Source organism: Cinclus cinclus, chromosome 1 (genome assembly GCF_963662255.1).
Source record: "Cinclus cinclus chromosome 1, bCinCin1.1, whole genome shotgun sequence".
Lineage (NCBI taxonomy): Eukaryota > Metazoa > Chordata > Aves > Passeriformes > Cinclidae > Cinclus > Cinclus cinclus.
The window spans coordinates 44,560,668-44,583,517 of record NC_085046.1 but is presented as its reverse complement, the minus strand read 5'-3'; the positions used below and the strand labels follow the sequence as shown (position 1 = coordinate 44,583,517).

At 40.0% G+C, this 22,850-nt stretch overlaps 1 protein-coding gene across 2 annotated transcripts in view; it reads right to left on the bottom strand.

Annotated features, from left to right (window-relative positions):
* Positions 1-1,607: 1,607 nt before the first annotated feature.
* Positions 1,608-22,850, bottom strand: part of ULK4 (unc-51 like kinase 4) — a 209,244-nt gene continuing 188,001 nt past the window's right edge. Inside the window, exons 35-37 of one of the 2 annotated variants that reach the window (XM_062496991.1) lie at positions 4,548-4,636; positions 3,314-3,370; positions 1,608-1,692 (exon numbers count right to left, since the gene is read on the bottom strand). In XM_062496991.1, the coding sequence (XP_062352975.1) occupies positions 1,608-1,692; positions 3,314-3,370; positions 4,548-4,636 (231 nt within the window). The remainder of the gene's footprint in view (positions 1,693-3,313; positions 3,371-4,547; positions 4,637-22,850) is intronic. The other variant, XM_062496998.1, reaches the window with a different exon arrangement.

Genomic DNA, 22,850 nt, shown 5'->3' with positions numbered 1-22,850 from the left:
CCAAGGCACCAGTCTGCCCCTGCTTTGCTTTGGCAGGTTCCTCACCATGGTTTAGCCAGATGAGAGGCAACTCTGCTTTCTGTCAGGCTGCCAGCCCCACATCTCTTTGGGCTTTGCAAAGGAGGAACAGTCTCTTGCCTCAGTTCACTCAGAGGTGCCCCAGCCGTACGGGTCGGTGAAGGATCCTTTGCTCACACCCTCAGCTGGTTCAAAGCCCTTTTCAGGTGTTCTCAGTGTTCAGCTGCTGTGTGAGATGAGACCTGTGTGTAACTGGCTTCCTGTGAGGCAGCACTTGTGTGACTGCAAGGGGACAAAGTGGGTCTGAGACTGCCAGCTCAGCCGTGGACTGCACATGTGCACAGTGCAGCTGGCACCAGCTCTGTGGGAGCAGCACTCCTAGGCACTTCCACTGCAGACAGCAGTTGGGCAGCAGATCAGAGCAGGCCTTGGCTGCAGAGGCTCCTTGCTCAAGATGCTGAGAGGTGAAAGGAGCCACACCACCCTTCTTCCCCTTCTGCTGCAGAGGGGGAGGGCTCATGCAAGGAATTCAGGCTTTGTTCTTCTCAGCCTCACTTAGCTACTGGACTTTTACTGTGAAATGCTACACCAAATAATAGCCAGCACTTAACTCTTCCCTGTTTCTAGTATCTCCTGCTGTTAAGCTATGAAAGATAGTGGTATTTAAAATAATGTAAGGAAACAATTCCTGTGAGACACACAAGGTGCAGTCTGTTTACCTGGGGCTGTTTGCTTGCATCCACATACTCTGGGGCTCTCTGAGAACAGGGGCGTAGCAGCAGCTCTCACAGGCACCTGTGCCTGGTGGGTACACTGACAGACATCAACCACAGCATATGTGGAGAATAATTTAACTCTTCACCCACTGCGAGATCTGCAAGCTCTAGAGGACTTTTTCTAGGGGAAAAGGTTCAACTTTTACTGGGGGCTTGACGAGCTGCCAGGGTCATTATCACACCTGATCTCAAAGAACTGCAGAACACCACCAGTGTAGCTTAAGCTGTGCAGTGCTAGGCAAAGGAGGGGTACACAAAAGGCCACTGAGTAGAAACCTGGGTAACCTCTATCATCCTTACATCTTGCATGCCATACACACAGCCTCTGTGCGATCACCATGGTTGGTACTGATTGCTTGAGGTGAACAATATTGTCTTGGTAAAAAGGTATTTTCTAGTGCCAGTCACAAGCATGAGGTGACCCCCTAAGATGAACAGCCAAGGCAGTCACCTGATCCAAAAGAAAAATGAGCAAAAGATAAACAGCAGCTTGAAATAGTGGAACACTTTATTGTTGTGAAGTAACTACTATTTATTTAATTTACACTTTCAAACTATCAAATACTTGAACTACATCATTTAATGCCAGCAAGGCAAAGTAGTAACCAAGAATTCATCCTTACAGGGGTTTAAAAACCCTCCCCCCCCCCGAACCAGCTTCCCTTCCTCAGCCAGCCCAAATTCTGTATATGCTGCAGCTCAGATGGCTAAATGAGTTACATATGCTCAGCTCATCTGAAGGTGTTCCTGCAGGACTGAGGTGCTGAGCAGGGTACACAACCTGCAGGTTTAAGAACGCTGGTCAAAAACAGTTCACTTGGGGGTCTCGATATTTTCACAGCCCACTGTTGTCAGAATTTCAAATGCCAAGGAAGCAACAGCAATGTCAGCATGAGAGCTAGGAATGGAAAACAGTAACATGTATTAGATCCTCAGGAGAAAAAAATGTTTTGCTCGAATTCCACATTTGCCTGTGCTGAAAAATTCTGAGTAGCTATTAACTGCACTCTCTACCGGCCTTTCTGTTAAGCAGTAACATATAACCAGTGATTCTGCCCTGTAGCACATCTTGAGTAGAAATGAATTTCAGCCCAAACTCCCAGTAACTGCTACCTCATTCAACCTCCTCTGTAAAAAACAGCAGATAGAATTTATCATACACCCCATGACTCCTCACACTCACACACTTCCAGCTTGGTAGAAAAACGTATTTTCACACACAGGCACATACACACACACGGAGCATTCTACCTGCAGCACTGCTCTGCACAGGCAGGCACGTCTCCAGGTGTTGCCCACCTCCTGCAAGGAGGAGAGACCACTCTTCCAACCACAGCGCTGCACTGGGGCCCTTTGCTTCCTCACTTAAGGTTTTATTATATATATTTTGCTGAATTTTTTCTTCTGGAAACACTTTTTTTCCCCCAGCATTTGAACAGAGACTCTAACATCTTACCCCTAGTCCCATCCCTCATCTATAGCTTAAGAAAGAACATCACCAGATCAATCTGAAACTTCCTTGATTGCTGCTAATGACAATTTCTACTGGTACTCCACACTTTGGGAATACCAAAGAGATAACCAGAAAATCCAAATGATCAGTTCACACTACATAACCCAATAATAAGCAGTCTTAATATTAAGTCTTAATAAGCAGCAGTTTAAATAAAAAAATTCAGTTATCTGAAATACATCTTAGCAACTGCCTTAACTGAAAAATAAATGTCCATGATCCCACATTTTAAAACATGGGTGGTTACTAAGCAAAATAGGTTGGTCATGCCATTCTTAAAACTGTTCTAACTAGCTCAGGAAGCATCACTGAGAGTTTGGGAATCCATGGTTGCTACATGGCAGCAGGGGAGCACAGAAAGCAGCTTTCAATCCAACCAGTGCCCTTCTCTTGGCACATGACTGCTTGGCTGGAATCCCCCTTCTGACACACAGGAAGAGGGAGAGATTAGAAACGTGTCTGTAAGAACTGAGCAAAGCAAAAACACTCCTCAAGCAATTTAAACCAGTTGCAATATGTGGGTGGAAGGGCCTGGGAGTTTAGACTACCCTGAGGATGGCTTAGATCCAGGATCTCAGCTGTACTGCCTCTAAAACATTTCCAGCTCTGCAGGAGATACAGAAAGGGTCCTTAACCAGGTTCAAAGCACAGGTGAGGAGACGAAGTTTATCTAGGCACAAGGAATATTTTGGGAAAAATGCCACATAAGGAAATCTGAGGAGAAGGCAGAATATCTATACTTTCCATAAATAAATGTCCATTCAGCTAAGTCTGATAAAGCTTCCTAACTCCAGGCTTTCTCTGCCTGCTTGTTTCCAATTTATGCATGTCTGAGTCCATTACAGCCCCAAGAAGCAGGCTGAATGCCTCTTAGTCTCTTCTGGAGGCAAATGGATAGGGACATGTGTTCAAGGGGACGAAGGGAAATGAAACCCATGACTTCTCAGGGGCTCCCTTGTTGCTGTTACAGCTTAGGAGCTCAGCAAAGCAGAGGAACCTGGCTCACCTTAATATATCAAAACAGTCCTCAATGGCATCAGCTAGAATTTCATCTACTGAGCATCTTGCATAGAATTAGAGTGAGTGCTGTGTATCTGGGCTCTGTAGGATGTGTTTTTCTGCATACATACTGAGGAAGCCAGAAAAGCAGAACTCAAAGACAATGACTGGGCTGTCCGGTGCATTTTATGCTGGAATGCTACTAACAGAGTGAAAGCTGTTTCTAACAGAGGAAAACCCCGTCTTCCCCTACTCTCATTTTCAGTGGTGGTGCCTGTGTCTCCCTTCAGAAGAGCTGACATTTTATTTTAGTGAGATAATTTAATGTGTCATACAAAACTCTGAGTCAGCAGTTAAGTGTGCAAGAGGGATGCTGACTGCTCTGGACAGGTTTGGTTAGTCCTTGGTGTGCACCTCCTTGCACTCACCACATCCCAACATTTTCTCTCCATGTCTGCCCACACCCCTCCTTCCTTCCAACACACAGTACACTCTGCCATAATGCTGAGGAGCCAGTTTTCCCAAAAGCCTGCATTTGGGAGGACAAAGAGCACTCAAAAGATTATCTTAGTGCTTCAAAAACTGACCTTGGAATTATAATTTCTCTACGAATTTTACTTCAACCAGGAGTGAAATGAAGCCAAACAACCCACAGCAGAAGCATAAAATTTGTTTTGAGAGGAAGAGAACAGCCATTCATTCATATGTCCAAGGGGGATTAGATAAGGGAAAATCTATGGGAGATGAGCTAATCTGTGGCCAATTTGCTGGCACTAGCACCTCTGCTCTTGCAGAGAAGGCGATGGTATTCCCTCAAGTCTCGTGCCTTCTGCAGAAGCCACAGGTATTCTAAAACAAAAGCAGTTCTGTTCTTCAGCTGAACATTTGGAAGGAATCAGCCTGCAAGTGCATCAACCACAGCTACCTTAATACAGGGCACAAACATTGCATTGTGCATGCAGCCCACTCTGCCAAGAACCTCTGACAGAGGGACCAAAGTTTTGAATAAAATAATAAATTAAAAAAAAAAATCCACAGAATCTACACATGCATAGACACTGCAGCAGCTGGGGATCAAAGTGTGCTGCAGGCTCTGACAGAGAGGACTTTGGAGAGCAATGCAGGGAGGGGGACCAGGGACAGAAACCTAAGAAGCTCAGAATTACAGAAGACCATTGAACACAAAAGAGGAGGCAAGTGCTCTCAGCCCTGGAAATTCCTGAAAGCCTGAGGGAACTCACCTGGCAGTTTGGGCCAGGCTCTCTACAGCATGGATAAGAGCATCACCATCATTCTTCAGGCTCTCTGAGTGCTTCTTATTTGAAGTTACCTGGAACAAAAAGAAAGAACCTTTACCAAAGGCTTAGCAAAAGATTCTTCTCTGTAATTTTTGTGGGATAAGAGAGAAGAAAACAAGTTACAGCATTTATTACAATTGTAAATGGAATGTGACAATGAAGAAAGTCCCTTTTACTGAATTTTAGGCAGAGACCATCTAAAAAGTCTTGGCTTAGTTAACAATATTCACCCATATTCTGAGTCCCTGTATGTACACATCACACCCTGCAAATCCTGATTTCATTCTTAGTATCAAGGCAAATACAAGCCCCATTTAGTCCAAAACCCAGGGATATCTTGGGGAGACAGCTATTTTCATTTCTTACTTCAGGGAAAAAGTAACCAAGTTTGTACCAGCCTTCAGATCAGGATGTGTGGGGCTTCCCTGAGACAAGCCAGGTTAAAGTCACTGCAAAGTTGGCAACTGCATATGGAAGTTTTCCTTACCTCTCATCAGTCATTAGGAGTGTTACCTGCACAAGACAGTCACATACAGAGCAGGGGGCTGAGTGATCAAAGCTATTTCCCCTTTTGTGTCAAATGAATCCTGATTACAGCTGATTTTATTGCTGGTGTGGTTTATTACACAAATCTGCAATGACTGGTTTATTGTTTCTCCAGCCTTAGGTAGTACAACTACACAGCTCCAGACAGCCACACATTTCCTGATGGATAAGCAGGTGAACAGGAAGGTCACAGGGAACATGACACGAAACCTCATGAACTGTAGCTTGAACAGACACTGAATATTTGGTAGCTTGCTGTAAAGCTCTTGTATCTCAAAAAAATTACTGAAAAAAAAATCTTGTTTTGCGTATCAGTTCCTGCTTGCAAAGGTAAATGAATCTTGGCTGAAGAGAAAGGAAAAGGAGAGGACCAGACCAGCTGATTATTTTGATGCCGGAGGAGTTAATGCTTGAAACGATAACTCCTAATTCCAAAATCTAGCAAGGACTTGTAAGATTTAGCATGCTGTGGCTGGCCCTATTTACCATTGATCAAGCATCTGGGCAACATGCCTTTACATCTCTCTCTTAAATCACAACAGGAGCTGTATTTACAGCTGCCATCCCACCATGATTTATCAGCAGTGGTTCTGCAACAACAATGTCACTCACTACATCTTATAATTGTAACATTCTCTAGTTTAGCAGTTACAGGGAACAGAGACCTGCCTGAAGTAAACCAAAACATATCCTGTGTGTTGGAGAAAACCCAATGATGCCATTACCTAAGTACAAATAATTGTTAAATCCTGATTACAGATGGTTAAACCTTTTCACACTCTTGAGGTTTATACCTGATTCTCTCAGTTCGTATTTCAGAAATCCAGCCTTTTCTATTTGTTACCTGCTAGACAACGAAAATGTTTTGTAATATGTGTTCTGAATGTGAGAACACCACCACATTAATAGAACCAATATAGGGAGAAAAGTACTTTCACCACAAGATATTGCTTTCTGTTCCTAAAGAGCGGTCATGCCTCTACCTAACACTTCCCTGCAATTCCTGCAGCTCACCAGGCACTGCCACATTCCTTGCACTTTCCACATTCATGTCCCTTGTTCATCCCGCACACTTTAAAAAGCCAAGAGGTCACAGGGAAGGAAGGTCACTAGGACTGAATCTTGCTCCATAAAATTACCAGGTCAAATAAAGGTTACAGATATCTCTCATTCTATTATGTCCCAACTTCTGGGTGCTAACATTTGTACAACCCTCACAGTCTCTTCCCAAAATAGTAAATGGCATCATACAGAGAACATTTAAAATATGCTCAACTATAAAAGCTATACAAAGAAAAATGTTTAATTCTAAAATTATCTATTTCAACAATACCTTAGTCCAAGTGAGTCACAGGATCTGACTAGAAGCCTGCTCATGCTGTAGCATGCCTTGTGTCACTATTAAGAACACATTTCTCTGCATACAATGCATTTGAATAGAAAGGATTAAAATGGCTTTATATGCACAGAACTGTAAAAGGCTGAAACAGAAACACCCATGAGATCATCTCACCACCTCCCTGTTAGACTTCACTGTTCAGAGCAGCTTTCAGCCACAAGCAATGGGCTCCCCATGGTATCTATCCACAGGGGCTACTCCCCGGGCTAACACAAAATCCTTCAGTAAAGATCCTTTCAGCAGTAAAAATGGTAGCATAAGGAGGGAAAGGATCAGCATGAACTACCTTCAGTCCAGTTACATTAAGTATAACCCAAATTTTCAAGACATTTTCTTGAGAGTGACAACTACCAGCTTCATCCAAGCCAAGGGGTGTTGGCGAAGAACCAACCTGTCCAGTTGGCAGTGCCACCTATGCCCACAGAGAACTCGCCAAGACCAAACAGGGCTGCACAGATTTATGGGGGCAGCTGGGGCTTCGCCACCAGCTCTTCATCACCAGTGTCCAGAAAAACGCTTCCTGTCCACCACCAGGCACCCACTCCAAGGACCTGGGAGGGGACCAACTCTGTGCTAGCAGGAAAACTGCAGGTTGAATGCAGGGTGAGCTGACAGCACCCAGTAGCCATCTCAGCCACAGCTACCTACGGTTTTTGTCAGCACTTCCATTCTCTGATCACTGGCTCTTAACTTGTTCTTTATCTCAGTCTGAGTAGATCTGATTGCTCCCTCAGCAATTTGAAGGTCTCTTGCACACGACAAATTATCTTCTTGTTCACAAGAGCTCATGAGAAATATTATCTGAATCACTGTTCACTTCTAAGATGAAACTTTACTCATGTTTCTTATTTAAAAACTGTTCCAATTTAATCTTCCTTTTGTTACACAGATTATCATAAACTATGACAGGGAATAAAACTGTTATTCACCAACATTTGAAAAATTAATGTATTTTTCAGTTTGCTATGTTTTTCTTCTACTCACTATTGCTGCATCTTTCACCTACATCAGATCTAGTTCTCATTCATTTGGAATTTTAACAACTAGTTTAATGATCTCCTGCAATATTGCTGTTTGTTAGGGCTGGCTGCAAGACAGATTCAATGACATTATCAATAGTTATTCCTTTAATTAAAAATGTAATCAAATCTCAGTTTAGTTGCACACTCACTGCAATTTAACAAGAATTTCAAAATTACTTTTCTTTATTAAGCCCACAACCATTCAGCAGCTCTCCTCTCCTCAATCCTGTTAAACAAGGGTAAGCCATAAGGAACACTTTTGTGTTTGATACGTAATGATCAGTATTTCAAAAATTCAAGAAAACCATTCAGATATTATGGTACTGCTTAAAGATGACTGCAGGAAAAGTTATAATATAAAACATTTCCATTGGAATATCTATTTCAATGAGGAGTTTTTGATTCTTACTCTAAGAAGGGATTTTTGCAATTCAGATTTCAAGAAAGCCCAGAAACTTAAGGACAAATTACTTCTGTTAAGGCCAGTTTCATAATGCTGAACTGCTTTCTCTGATTAGTTGTCACATTTTATAATTTACAACAGAGAGAAATGACCTAGGCGATAAACTACTCTCTCACCATTTTTAAGAGAAATAAATTATTTTTTGAGGTTTCAAGTGAATCACAAACTTGATTCCTGTGAATTAAACTGGAAAATAATGCAAAAATAAGGAGCTTTTTATTTGAAACTTCTTCTTGGTTGAAGAAAGGTCTTGGGAGCATATTCAGCTTCAAGTATCATTTTCTCAAATAAACAACTGCTGGGGATATTCACCATTTGCATGCTCAACAGATGCTACTCTACAAGCTACTACATTGCCTGTATAAACTGATACAAGCAAGACGCCACAAACTGTACCTCTTTCTCACAAACGGTTTCTTTGTCTTTCCCAAACACACCTATTTTAACCTCATAAAGTGATGCTTCCTTACATTTTCATCAAAATTTAATATAATTAAGCTAATTGCATATACTCAATTTGTGCTCAACTTTACTGGCACAGGCTGAGAGCAGCCACATGAGTAAGGCAGAAGCTGCTGTGGGTTGATTTATCAGAACTACCAGACACTCACAGGTCCAATGTCAGCATTGCCTGAATATTGACATGTGCTGTGAATAAAGTATCACTTATCCCTTGCTGGAAGCTTTTCTGTGAATGGAACTTTTACCTTCAGCTAATACTGGAGTAAAACCAATCAGCAATACATTTTTATTATGGGCTAACTGGGACCCTATGTAGGACATGAAATACAACACTAAAAATGAAATTTCCAGACTTAGAAAACACTCCTATTGCCCTCTAGGCACTCTTTCAAATAATGTCTTCATAGTAAGCATTGTTCCTGCAATTTTAAATATGCATATCAGACTTTTCATTCCTACTTCCATCTTTGGCTGGCTGAAGGCACTGTCAGTAGGACACAAAGCCTAGCCTTTCATCCCCAACCAAAGCTACTGTTTCAAATGTCATCCAGGCTGGTGGTGACTCAAAGCTGATGACTATTCACAGTTGCATAGCATGACCTTATTACCATTTTTTAAGGAACAAATGTTAAGAAATATAGTGGTGTTAAAAAAATTGCTATAGCTGATGTGACAGCCCAGAAAATAAGTCAATGGGATAGTAACTTCAGAAATGAGGCACAATGCCTGGGCTAGAGGGGAAAACCTTCTAGTGTTGTGACCCATCTTATACCTACGCCAGGGCATGTAATACTACTTTTCCTCCCAGGTTGTCAATTCTGAACTATTCACAAGCACTGCAGTAATCAAATAAATCATGTCACTTGGTTTGTCATTCACAGATCACGATGATGTGTGACCAGAAATATGCAGCCATTCCTTCCCAGTGGAGGACCACAATAACCCAGCAAATACTGCAACCAGGGACTCATGTAGGTGAACTAAAACTAACAGATTCACTGGCTGTGGACTTACTAAATATAAGCATTTATTTCATTATAAATTTCTCTCCAAACATATACATTAAGTTGGCAGTGCCCAGAGGAATTATAATAAATAAACTCATCCTTTCCCATGATGGATCAGGTAGATCTCACTTCTGTGGGCCTGCACACCCTTACAAAGTAATATAGCCTTACCTTTGCGTACTGAAGTGCCATACCAAATAAAGAACTTGGAGCCTATAAAGTAAAAGCTGTGATGATGGCATTTAATTACCAGCTCCCAAAGAAGAAACCCAAGCAGGGACCCAGTGTCCTGGTTTAGGGCAAAATTTGGGAGGAAACCTCCAAATGGGGTCCCTCTAGAAAGCAAATTCAAGATACCTGCACAGTGCATGGGGAGTGCTGCTGCCGAAGAGCATGAAAAACCTCCTATTGAGAATAAAGTTACCCAAATTCACTCTTATCTCTGGAGCTCAGGTTGCTAACACAGCCAGTGAAAGCTCTCAGTCCAGACAGCACAGACCACAGTGCCTTTTCTCAATGCCCCCACAGCAGGCTACGGGTTCCTGGGCTCTCCTGTAGTCTTCTCCCCTTTTCTAGGCAAGTGAGGGTCACATTTTGTTGCTGTAGCAGGGTTTCCACTGGATGGGGAGAGGCAGGGAGGTTTGGATTATTCCCACACAGGGAATAAATAATATGGGGACTTCGCAGGGAGGCAATTAGCAGCATGGCTCTTCAGGTAGGAGAAGTTAAACATGAACTCCCATTTACCAGGGAAGCACTCTAGCTATTAGGGCAATTTTACATCTGTGGCAGCAATTTTCTATAATAAAAAAGCAAAACAACTAAAACTAGCAATAAAAATCCCAGATATATATAGTGGTCTTTTGTGAGGTGTTTAATCTGACTAGTTACACATGCTCTCATCAAGTCTGTGGGATAGGACCCTCTAAAGCACTAAGGTGCAGACAATGTACAGGTTGTTTAGTGAAAATTAATGGTAACTCTTGCCAGGCTGTGCTAGTGTAGCAGAGGAACATCCAAGGGCAGTGTGCTTACGGAGACATTGTGCTCTCACTAAGATGGCCACAAGTTATTTTTGCTCTCTATAGTGAAGGAGAGCTCATTCTAAAAGGGTAAAACTTTCATGGCATTGCTTCCTTGCTGCTCATCTCTCTACACATGGTTCCAGCTGGAGAGAGACACAGAATGTGTGTGTGGGAACAACAAATCAAGTTGGACAAGTTATATTTATGTTACTAATTGCCAAGTCATCTGAACAGGCCTGAGCAATGCTGCTGGACCATAAAAACAAGAAATGAAACTTACAAAAGCATGAGTGTTCCAGGTGTGCTTTGGCAAGCATACTGCAGCCAGGGATTGCAGACACACAATTACAAAAGACTTTGTGGCCTTCAGATCCTACATGTGAAAACAAGCAGGTATCTGTGACCAAAAAAACTCCAACCCCATACTACATCAGACAGCTTAGCTCTGATTTTAGAGCACAAGAATCCTCTTTTTCTCTTTATGGATAAAATTCTTGTTCCACTGAAGTCAACAAACACCTTTTGATTTTGATAAGGCCAAGACTTCATTCAAGGTGGTTTGTTTTCTTCTGATTTGTATTTGTGTGTGGAGGTTTATTCTAAGTTCAAAGCCATTCCTATGGGTAACTTGGAACCGTCCCAGTTTTCCTGCAGTCTGAGCACCACACTGGCTTGAGTACTTTTCACAGACAGACAAGGAATGTCTCCCGCATGATAGTTAATTGATTTTGGATGTTTCTTGACACCTATTCACTTTGAAGGGCTCTCTGCCCTTCAGCATATACATTTTGCACACAGAGGCATGCTCTGTGATTGTTGCAAAACTGTAAAATTACCAACTCTAAGGGACATTGTCTGAACATAAGAGAAGATTAATAAAACTGCAGGGTGATTATTGAACAGAAAGCACTCTTTATCTTGTTTGATTTTTCAAGTTTGATTTTAATGCAAGTCGTGCTCTCAGCTTGCTTTCAGAAATGTCTATATAGTCCAGAAAATATCCACTGTTGCAGTTTCCATCCTCTTTAATAAGTGAGCTATTTGACTTAACAGAACAGGACAGGGCAACCTCTTTATATCCATTATACAACCAGCTGACCACAATAGCTTTATTAGCAAAAGTAAACTGCAGATCTGTGTGGCAAAAGGCTCAAAGGTGCTACAGGAGACTTCCACATAGGGCTGCAGTGTTGACAAGTTATGCATGCTCAGAAGCCAGCTCAACATCTATATGACATTGGAAATAAGCACTTGCCATCCTGTTGCTGGTGATCTCATCTGCAAACACAGGTTCATCTGTCACTCGCATGCCAACAGCTCCCTGAGGTTCTACTTCAGATCAGTTTTTCTGTGTCCAAATGATCCCAGCCAGCCTCATATATCTGCTTTTACCAAACTGGGCCACATGCTAAGCTTACACATAATTTGCAAGCCCTTGATCCCTCTTCCAACAGCTTCCAAGCAGCTGCCTGTATTCACCTTGCTGGCACTGGTGAGACTACCAGGTACCAGGTACCCTTCCCCCTGGTAGCCTCTTATAATTTCCTCCTTATAAAAGAAACAGGAAAATCCACTGGAAGAATTTTTTTATTACCACAGTTCAGATCCTACACTTATGTTCCTTTAGGAGCTGTTATAGAGGCTCCCAGTTGTCATGGAGCAAAGCAAACACTAAAACAACACACAGATTCACTTCACATCTAGATTTATCCTCAAGTTCATCATTCTCTGAATCTCTGAAGTTCAAATATCCTTCATAGTCTTTTTCTAATCAGACTTTCTCCTAAAATAGCTTCTGACAAGTAACTCAAAAAACTTCTTAAATGTTGATTCCTATAACTCTTTTTCCAGTGACATGGTCTTTTATGGCCTAATATTTCAATCTGTGAATAAGATCCTTGAATTTTAGTATCTGTCAACCCTTATGTCTCCCTGTAAAATCACAAAATACTGCAAAGGATTTTTTGAGTTATATCAAATTTTCATTGACATGCTCCATGGGTTAGGGATGACCTTCTTTACTTTCACGTACATGTTCTAGTACAGCTAAATCAAGATCTTTCACTCACACATTCGTGTGCATGCAAACCTTCACTTTTGCTTTAGTGAACAGCCTTATCTGAAACTATGACTAGTTTTCCATCTTATTTTCTCTCCCCTGTCCAGCTGGGGAGTGATAAAGCAGCATGGTGGGCACCTGGCATCCAACCAAGGTCAGCCCACCACACATGCTTTGACAATTAAAATAATTTTAAGCACTTGCACACTTTTAAGGGTAAGAATCATTACCACAGATAACTCATCTTCTCACTATTAGGAGAGCCAGTGACACCCAGAACATACTGCAAAGTGCTGACCTTTAAATGGCAATTACCATACAGGAGAAGTATGCAAGCAACCAAGCAATTACCAATTTAATAAATGCTGTTATATCTAAGGATACAAACCTTTGAACAGCCATGCAGCAATGCTCAGGTGAACTGGGCAAATCCCTAGGAACAGCCAAGAAGCCTCAGTTAACTGAGGAATTTGAAATGTAATTCATACAGCCTCAAAAAAATTATACCTACAGCCTGACATTGTTCCTTGTCCTGCTTTAAAATGCTCCTCATAAAGATAAAAGACTACTATGCCTGATGAAGGCAGAGTGATGTGAACAGAGCTGTCCAAGTAGTCTGTCCAATTCAAGTCTGATCTTGTATGCAAAATCCCTAAATGTCCCTGAGCAGAATCTCTGTATAGCATTGATCAATGGATCAGCTATTCCATGAAGGATGAAACTAAATTAGATGGCTCATGCTCACATTTGTCATAATCTGGACTTAAACACAAGACTCCAACAATTACACATACCTACAACTTGGCTGGATGAGTTAGATTTACTATTCCAAGAACAGAAGGTATTTGATGAGTTAAATTAAGAACTAACACAGATTATGAAAAACTCATTTGTAAAGAATAAGAAGAGTAGCAAAATCCTGTTAAAAAAATTAATTCTGAACTATGATTTTCAGCTAAATATTAAAGCACCTAACACTAGTTCCTCTGTAGCCCCTAGAGACTTGATTTCCAGGGACACATAAAACTCAGACACCTTGAGATTTTCCTTAAGTACCAAACATGGATAGTGTTGCATATACAGGAGATAAACAAAACCACCCCTCCTCCCACCAAAATCCAGAAAAATGCTCTGAAGATTTTTATTATTGGGAGAAAAAAGGCTCAGTGTATTTCTGCTTCATGTAAAATGCATCTAGGAATGTAAATGACAGAACAGGGATGTAAGTCTATAAAACAACATTTTCTGAGGAAAATTATGCTTTATATAATGGTTCAATTTCCATAAAATTGTAAAAACTGTCATAAAACAAAATGGATTTCTGAAATCGATGCTTGCTTATTGTCATGTGACAGATGGCTCTGGCTGCCTGGCAGAGAACAAACAGCTATCTCACTGGTTCTCACTGACCTCGGAGAGAATAATTTTAGTCTGTTTTTCATTTAACAAGTCCAGCTGCATTTATGTATCTTTACAGCAGCAAGTCACTCATCCATGTGTAATTACACAGAGGAGGTCAAAAGGAAGTAATAGTGATGAGCCCAACAGATGACATAGCTTGGCAATCTCAATAGTATTGCACTACGTAAAATTACAGTGCGCTGAAACACCAAATGAGTCCAGCAATACTTTTGTGCCCACAGAAACAATGAATTAGGACTCCATAACGAAAACAACAGTGACAGTCATTGGGAATTACACTGGCCTTGAATTATGAATTGAATAAACAGGTTGCAGGTTTCAGAACTGCCAGTTTCACTACACAACCCAAAGACAAACAGCTGTCTGTGTGAAGACAGCCTATTTCTCATTGCTGACCACGGCAATATTACTTTTTAGACAGCTCCAGTACCTATTCATAACCACACTGGGCTCCCAGTACCGAAACACCAGCACCAGTGACAATCGCTGGGGGGCTATCTCAGAAAGCAAACATGTTCCAAACAAATGGGTAAGTAGCTTCCCCCAGGAATTTGAATCTGCAATATGCCAACCACTGGAATAAAGACTTCTCATTCTCAGTGCTCTCCAAAATCACGAACAGCTCCCATTTTTGATTTTCCCATCCCCATCACTGTCATTAAAGAGCAGCTATTGCAGATTGACTGAGAAATGTAAATTGTGAAAAACAACCATCAACCAAAATGCCAATCCAAATGTGCATTTAACACAGACACACTTATACTTACAGACTTACACTACTTATTTCAAATAAACATAATAATACTTAACACAGAATGAATGGTTCAGTAGGCCAAGTTGTGAGTAAGCATTCACAGCTACTTCGGAGGTCATCCTCCCTCACTGCACCTCACACTGCAGATAACCAAAAGTCGTCAATACGGTTTTGGGTTTTGTCAACACTCGCCTATTCATTAAGTTGTGTTTTGACTCCACACACTTAATTGTTTATGAGCCCTGCTGTTTTAGTGACATCAAGAAACAACTGACTTGAGGAGTTCACATCCATTTTCTTCCCTGCCTCAACTCACACTTGACTGACTGTCAGTATCATCAAGGACTGGCAGGAAAAGATTCCTGGGGGAGCTTTCTTAAGCTGTCTTCAATTTTTGGAGTTTTAGCTAGTGTGCATAAGAGAAATTCTTGAAGATACCTCCAAAATAACACCATCCTATTGTTCTTTTTAAATATATTTCAAAATATGGATGAATATAAACACTGTGGAGATTCCTTGCTGCAACTGCTAAAACAAATGGGCTTAAGACAAGGTTAAATGATTTCCAGCAGAAACCTGCAAAGAGAAGATAAATCACCTTTTTCTTTCAACACAGTGCTATGCAGTCACCTTCATCTTTTATTAGCTGCCATTTCCACATATGCAAGTGCTCTTCTTATGTTAGGATCACAATCTTTAACCTGGCAGTCTTCTATCAACAATAAAAGAAAAAGACAAAAAGGCTATGACTCCAACATGATGTCTCTAACTAGTGGCATGAATGGCAACATAATGCTTTACTGTTAATTACAGAAGTCAGGGAAGACCAACCCTCATTTTATTTAAGGATAAAACTCCAGTAGCTGGTAACTCATGCCTGGCAGCATAAGAAGAAGGGTGTTGCATGACAATTCTGCATAATACTCAAAAGATGGAACAAATAAAACACAGCATATATTCTGCATGTACATTCTGCATAATACAGAGAATGGAATGAGGGGAATAAGACTGGCTGTCTATGCAGGCTGTGGCCACTGCAATGACAATTTTGTCGCAATGCAAATGCCCAAGTGTGATTGCCAAAGTGGGACAAGGCAAGGAGGAATATGCCACAGTGTCAAAAAATGAGTGTAGAAATTACAAAATATCTGTTTAAATAGTTCATCCTCTCCACATAGGAAACTCTGTCTGGCACTGTTACCACAGATACTCCAGCTTTTCTCCTCCACTCTGTAGTTAAACAAATTTTAACTAAACTAAAATAATGCAATTAAGTAAAGAGTCAAGCAGTCACAAGCACTTCAGCTAAAGCAGTTCAAGAGACTACCAACTACTCAGCTAGAATGTGAAACCTATGTATATATGCACTCACTACATGGCAGTGCTAAGTGGGTTGGCTTGAACCACCTCTGTCGGTGATTTACAGTGATCTGTTTTAGTCTGTGCTGTAAAAAATGGGGGGAGCCCATACAGGTGGCTATCTCAGCAAAGGTAGCACTAACTTCCAACTGAGCAAGCAACACCTTCTTCAATTCCTTTGCCTTGATGGCACCATGATGGATTATTTTTTGATGCATCCTTATTTTTATAAAACATATTTTAGTTGACATTAGTTTTGTCATCACTTGTCCAAAGGGGTTTTGTTTGGTTTAGTACTTCCAGGAAAAAAAAAACAAAAAACAAACAAACAAACAAAAAAAACCAAAAAACCAAAACCTATTCCAAATGTCTGTTCCATTTTTTTTGCTAGTGATTCCCAAAGCAGGAAGAGTAGAATAAGATCCCTGTTTTAATCTCACTTGCTCTGGTTCCCAATTTAGCTGGAACAGTCAAGGAAGGTGTGACTGTACAAATGCTGGCCTGACACAGGTTTCCAGGTCTGTGGCATAGGGACAGCAGAGAGGCAGGACAGTGAAGCAGAGGCAGTGGTGGACCATACAGGGCAAACTCCACTGCTGCCACCATCTCAAAGCCTTAAGCATGAGCTCACAGACTTTGACATTAAAAGGTGGAGATAAAGAGGTAGAAAGACAAGAAGAAAACTTTCAGCAAAGTACACAGCAAAGGCAGTCAGTCCTGTAAACACAAAATCTGCTGAATTTCGAAAGAAAACCCTTATCCTATAAGAAGTAATTTAATTTGGATTGGGGAGCATTCTCTGGAAGACGAACTGACCATTTCTCTTAGTAACTCTCTAATACAAGAGAGATTGACCTTTGCATTCTCATTTTGATGTTTATCTTGAACAAACAGCCTAGAAGTCAATGTCTACTGAGAAAAAATTAGGGAAGTGACTTTTCTCTAAAAGTGCAGGGCAAGTCCAAGGGGGAAAAAAATTAATAAATATGAGGCCAGCAATTGTGGCTGAATGTTAACCAGCTTTGTGATGCTGTGTTTATTTTGCCATGAAATGCTTGCTGAGAGAAGTTAAACTTCAATCTTAAATTACATGATTAAGTCTTTCAGGGAGAAAGCTTTTGTTATCTCAAAATATGCTGTATTTCAGTATGAGCAGAGGAACAAACATTTTCTTATATTATACATTTTTGCTTTTATCTCGTGGGTGAACATAGTGTTCAAGGAACGGATAGCACTGACCAAAGGCAACCCTATTGAATGCAAAGATTCTGACAAACTTTGCCCATGCAGATCGGGCAGTGAACCTCACATCTGGCTTGCGGCCCCGTCACTTCTGCAGTCTTGGCTTCAGCTGAAGAGACAGTCCTATCAAACTGTAAAAACCAGCAACCCACAACACAGCTTTCAGCTATGATCTAATCAGACTGTGAACTGAGTATTTTTCCCTCTTATTTTCACTTTGACTACGGAAAAAAAATCATAAAGCAGTATTATCAATGAAGGTATTCATAATAAATATGCACAGGTTACAAAGAAAGCATTTTTAACTTCAAAAAGCAATTTGTTTTCTTTTAGAGGCTTCAAGTGAAAATTCCTCAGACATTTTTGCTGATGTGCAGCGAATTACACCAATGTTTTGCATTTGCCCTTGCTCAATTGCCATTAGCAATGTGTGCCTTAAAATTACATGTTGCAGTCCTTACACTTAACCTGATTTGGTTAAGAAATTACAGTTACAGAAATGTAGGCAGATAGATTCTTTTTAAACAAGAAGTCATTACACAATATATTCTTTTAAAAACACAATGGTTTCAGATGCAGAATGAGCACCTGTATGTCTGCCACAATATACTGCTCCTGTACCCACCAACTGATCTTACAACTTCGTCCTTTAGGTTTTAGGTAACTGATTCACAGTGCAAACTTAATCACATCACAACACAAAGCTGATGTGATGATCTCATTACTGTTCCAGGAAAAGGAATAAAGTAAATTCCTGTTGACACCAGCAAATCCAGCTTTCAGCAAAGACCCAGAAAGCCCCTGACCACATAACAGAAAGAACAAGTAACACGAATGGCACTCTATTAAGGAAACTGTTATTGTAAGCAAGATAGTGACAACAAATTTTTAAAGAAAGTCTCAGTGCTTTGTCAGAGAATTTTTGAATTTTAAAGGAGATTTTGAAGGACAGTTGATTCAACCAAGTCTATGATCCTTTTTTGGTAAGTTTAAGGTACCTGGAAATTACCTTTTTGTCAGGATAATTTTTTTTTCATTAAAGAATAGATTTATTGCACTATTTGAAGCACTCAAGCCAATCTAAATTAGCTAAGAGGTTAATTTTGAAGCTCTTTACCCTTTTTTAATACTATATTTGGATTACTCCCAAGCATAGCATAAGACATGTAGAAACAAAATCTAAAAAATTACTAAATCTGACTTAAAAAGAATACCTGTCTGATCAAAGCACATAGCTCACCTGTGTTGTTTTTTTAGGTTTGGGGTGTTCTGTTCTTTTTTTTTTTTTTTTTTTTTTTTGGTAAAACTAACTAGCAGGAAGTCTTATCTTCTGAGTGTTGCACCTAAAACTGATTGTTTAAAAGATTTGAAGAATGATTGGGAACATAATTCTAAAACAGCACCCAGGGGAACTGGGTGGATCAAGGGATTGCTAATGAGACATCAAATCTTTCACATCTAAACTGCTGATTTAAATTCAACCCAACACAAAGTTCTCTCAACTGGTGGACATCTGATGATCTGTAAAAAATGAGGTGATGTTCTCACTCCATTCTTAGAAAATACATGTTGAACTGCCAGGAAAATCATCACTCTTTGCAGTGAAACCAAGAATTGAATTGACAATGAGACACTTTAAATTAATTTTTATCCCTCAATACAGTAATATAAAACAAGGTTTTGGCTTTCTGGATCAGAAATAAGTTTTAGCTTCTAAGACTACTAAAGTAAAACCAAATAAAACATTTTAGTAAGGTAAAACTATTACTGAAGTTCCAGAGTAGCTATATTAGGTTTAATGACTTATGATTTACAGAAAGGGCAGTAGTACATGTTAATGAGTGACTCAGATGACTTTCTATTATGCTTTTCTGCAGGAGCAGTCATTATCATGTCAGTCGCTCAGAACATAGCACTCTCTAGTCCTCCTTCTCATTTAAAAAAACAATTAATCATTTCCAATAATTTACACACTTAGTGAATTTAGAATCTAGTTTCTCTCACAAATTACAGTAAATCTATAATTTTAATCAACTAACTAGTCATAGCTGATCTATAGACATTTTGTTTGTGTGAACATACTTTAGCCTATGAACTACTTGCAACTCTTATTACTGTGATTCTTGGTTTACTAATGGGATTTGTGGCAGATCAGCTGTATGACATATTACCTTTTCTCTGTGCTGACTGCTGGGTGAGACTGAGAGTCCACTTTCTAGGCTTCAAGTTCTTTGCTCTTGGTACATGACAGGACCATTAATCTCAAATGGCTACCATGCAAACAAAGCCCACAGCCCCCACAGGCAGATGGAGTGACCTTACCTGCACACATTAATTGGGTTGGGCACACATTCATTGATACAACATGACCAGAACCTGTTCCACTCATACAACCTTCTTCCCTCTTTCCTTCCTCCCCAAAAGTGCTCTTTTCCCCCCATAATCCAAGCCCCTTCTCCCTGCAAGAGCTTCCCTCACAACCCACATGCCCAAGGGGAACCCACCAGTTAGAGCAAGACCCAGCCATGTGCTGGTGGTACTACATGGAATGGGGAAGACTAGGTAAATTCTTTGTTGTGTTTTTCAAATGATCCCTTTATAAAGTTGATGTCTTATCCAGGGAAAACAGCTTCTTCCTGTGCTAGGTCCTGGGACAAATCTAAAGAAACTGTCCTTTGGACCAGGAAGAAGGAATGTGGTCCCTTTAAATAATGGAAGTTGCAGACTATCCATAGATGTTTCCCTCCACAGTACTATCAGAAAGCTCCAGTAGGTTCTAAGATGCTGCTTACAGCAGGTATGCTTACAGCTGGCCAAAGCTACCAAACACAAGAAACATCCCTTAGCAGGGATAAAGAGAGACATCTTGAGAGAAGATACCATTTCCTCTCCTGCTAATCTTTTCCTACTTCCTTCCCTTTGTACACTGCTTATGTATCCTGATCACTCCACACCCAGTTTTCCCAGCTATCCCTCCACAGACACTCATGAGCAGGAAATTTGCACCCAGGTGATGGAATATTTCCTTCCTATCAGGCCCAAACTTCCAGAAAGCCTCTACAAAACCTCTTATCTGACTGGCTATTGTAATAATGACCAAAGGCTGACCTTAGTCAAAATGAGGAGCTTGTGTCCATTATAACAGGTAACAGTCCACAAAAGGGCCTTATCAGCCACAGGGGAGCTCCTTACTCATTTCTGGCTTCATGGACATATTTCTTGAATCAGTCTTCAGCAAGCCTCAAGGTCTCTATAACCGTTCGGAGGATTTTTCTCTATATACATTGTTCAGTATTTATCATTACCAATAATGCATATTACCAGAATTCTGTCACCCATTCAATCAATATTTTGATTTGTCTGCACTCTTCACCATCAGCCTTGGTTTTGAAAAATTCTGCATCATCAAAAAATCTTTGTCGTATCATTCTACATCTCTCTTTTCAGGTAATTTATGAATGCATTGCAGAACAAAGATGCTGGTGGGCTTATGAAAATAACCAAAATTTATGGTGCAATAGTAGCCATTATTATTTTCCATTGTTTAACATGCTATTAATCTGTGAGAAGAACTTCTCAGTCTCATGGCCTCTCACGGCTGCTTTTGCAAATTCTACTGAGAAGTCTTAAGAAATGCCTTTTCAAACTCCCAGTCCACTATATCAAACAGGTTACAATTCTGCACACACTGTTGACTCACTTGGAGGAACTGGATAAATATGACTTCCCTCCACAGACATTATATTGACTCTTATGCAATCCACTGTATTTATCTTTCTGCTTACTCATCCTTTCCCTATTATCATGCCTAATAGTTCAGCCTTACAGAAGTCAGAGTTAATTGCCAGAATGATCCCTGGAGCCCTTTAAAAAATGTTTGTCTAGATAATGGTTTACCTGATAGTCTGCATATCCGAACTACAGGCTCAACAATTTCTTGGACAATTACCATTGGCACCAGCTGACTTGTTATTACTCAGTTAGTCAAATTGTTCTAAAATATCTTTTTGTAACACCTTAAATTTTTTAGACAATTCTATATACTGAAAAATCAGATTGAGATGATCAAACTATGTCACGGAAAAATCGGAAGTCTGAAAAGTGATCTTTGTGGTTATAAGTCCAAGACTTTCCCTCTTCCTCTTCAGAATACTTCATGTGTCAGTCATGAAAGTAAACTCTTATGCAAAGTTACAGTAATTTCTCAAAATCTTTGTAAATAGTGATGAATTACTACCTCCATTGCAGATGATGTATGTTCATTTGGTGAAAATTTGAGCTATTAATGAGAACTACCCCTAAACATGAAGAGTGGCATCTTTGTCTCTTATGAGAAGTTTTTGAGAAGTACACACCTCAGAGGATGACTGACTTTGCTAAATAACACACACTAATCAACTTGGTAGAATAACACAAACAATAATCTAAATTACCAGTGTTCATTTCCAACAAGCTTTTTTTAGCACCTCAATATTTATAGACTTAAACATGCTAAGAGAGAGAGAAGACTGCAGGAAGTCCTCTGATGGACAACTCACATGAATTAAAGCTAATTTCATCAGCTTGAAATTATTTCTTACAATTTCCCTTGAAATGTTTCCTGGATAAAGCTCCTGGAGATGAGACACCTTCTAATTGTGTCCATCCTTTATCACATTTCCATCCAAAAATTTCATACACTAGAGGAACTCTCCTCAAAGCTGACACTTAGAAAGACATTTCTTGCATGGTGCCATTTCTGAATTTGCTCAGAGAAACAGAAATTAGGGAAATTTTTGAAGAGCATGTTCCCATGTATTTGTGGCATATATATGACAAGGACACATACATATATCATAACAGCATATCTAGCTTTTGAATCTGAGAACAAATTATGGGTCTATTTGCTTTTGTTTGATGTGAGCACCACTGGGAAGCACTTTTTGAAAGGATAATAAGGCAGTGGAAAGGACTAAGATACACAAAACTATGAGAAGAGGATAATTTTGTAATGGGTATATACTGTGGGAATGGGTATATACTCTGAATAGATGCTCAGAGCCAAGAAAAGCAGAACCTTTTTTCATTTTCTAAATGAAATAAAACTTCAAATAAAGAAAACATATTAAAGAATCTTATTGCCATAGGACATGTCAGTGCAGTCAAGGTAGGATACGATGGCTTTTAAATGAGAAACAGAAATCACAGGTTTAGAGTTGAAAGAGTAATAAAATATAGGAAGTTAAAATTAAAAATTGTTGTAAACACATCTGAGAACATAACCAAAATAGTCTTGAGTACAGTGTAGTTACCAGATTAGTGCAGGAAAATTTGCATAATTAAAAGGCATTGAGAATTAATGTAATGCAAGTGAAGGACCAAGAACCTCATTGCATTGTAATTAGGAGAACTATTTGTCAGTCTCACTTTAAATTTGACCCAGAAACTTCAGCCACATCAGTGACATTTATATGAGTAAAAGTTACTGGAATTACCACACTTAAAAC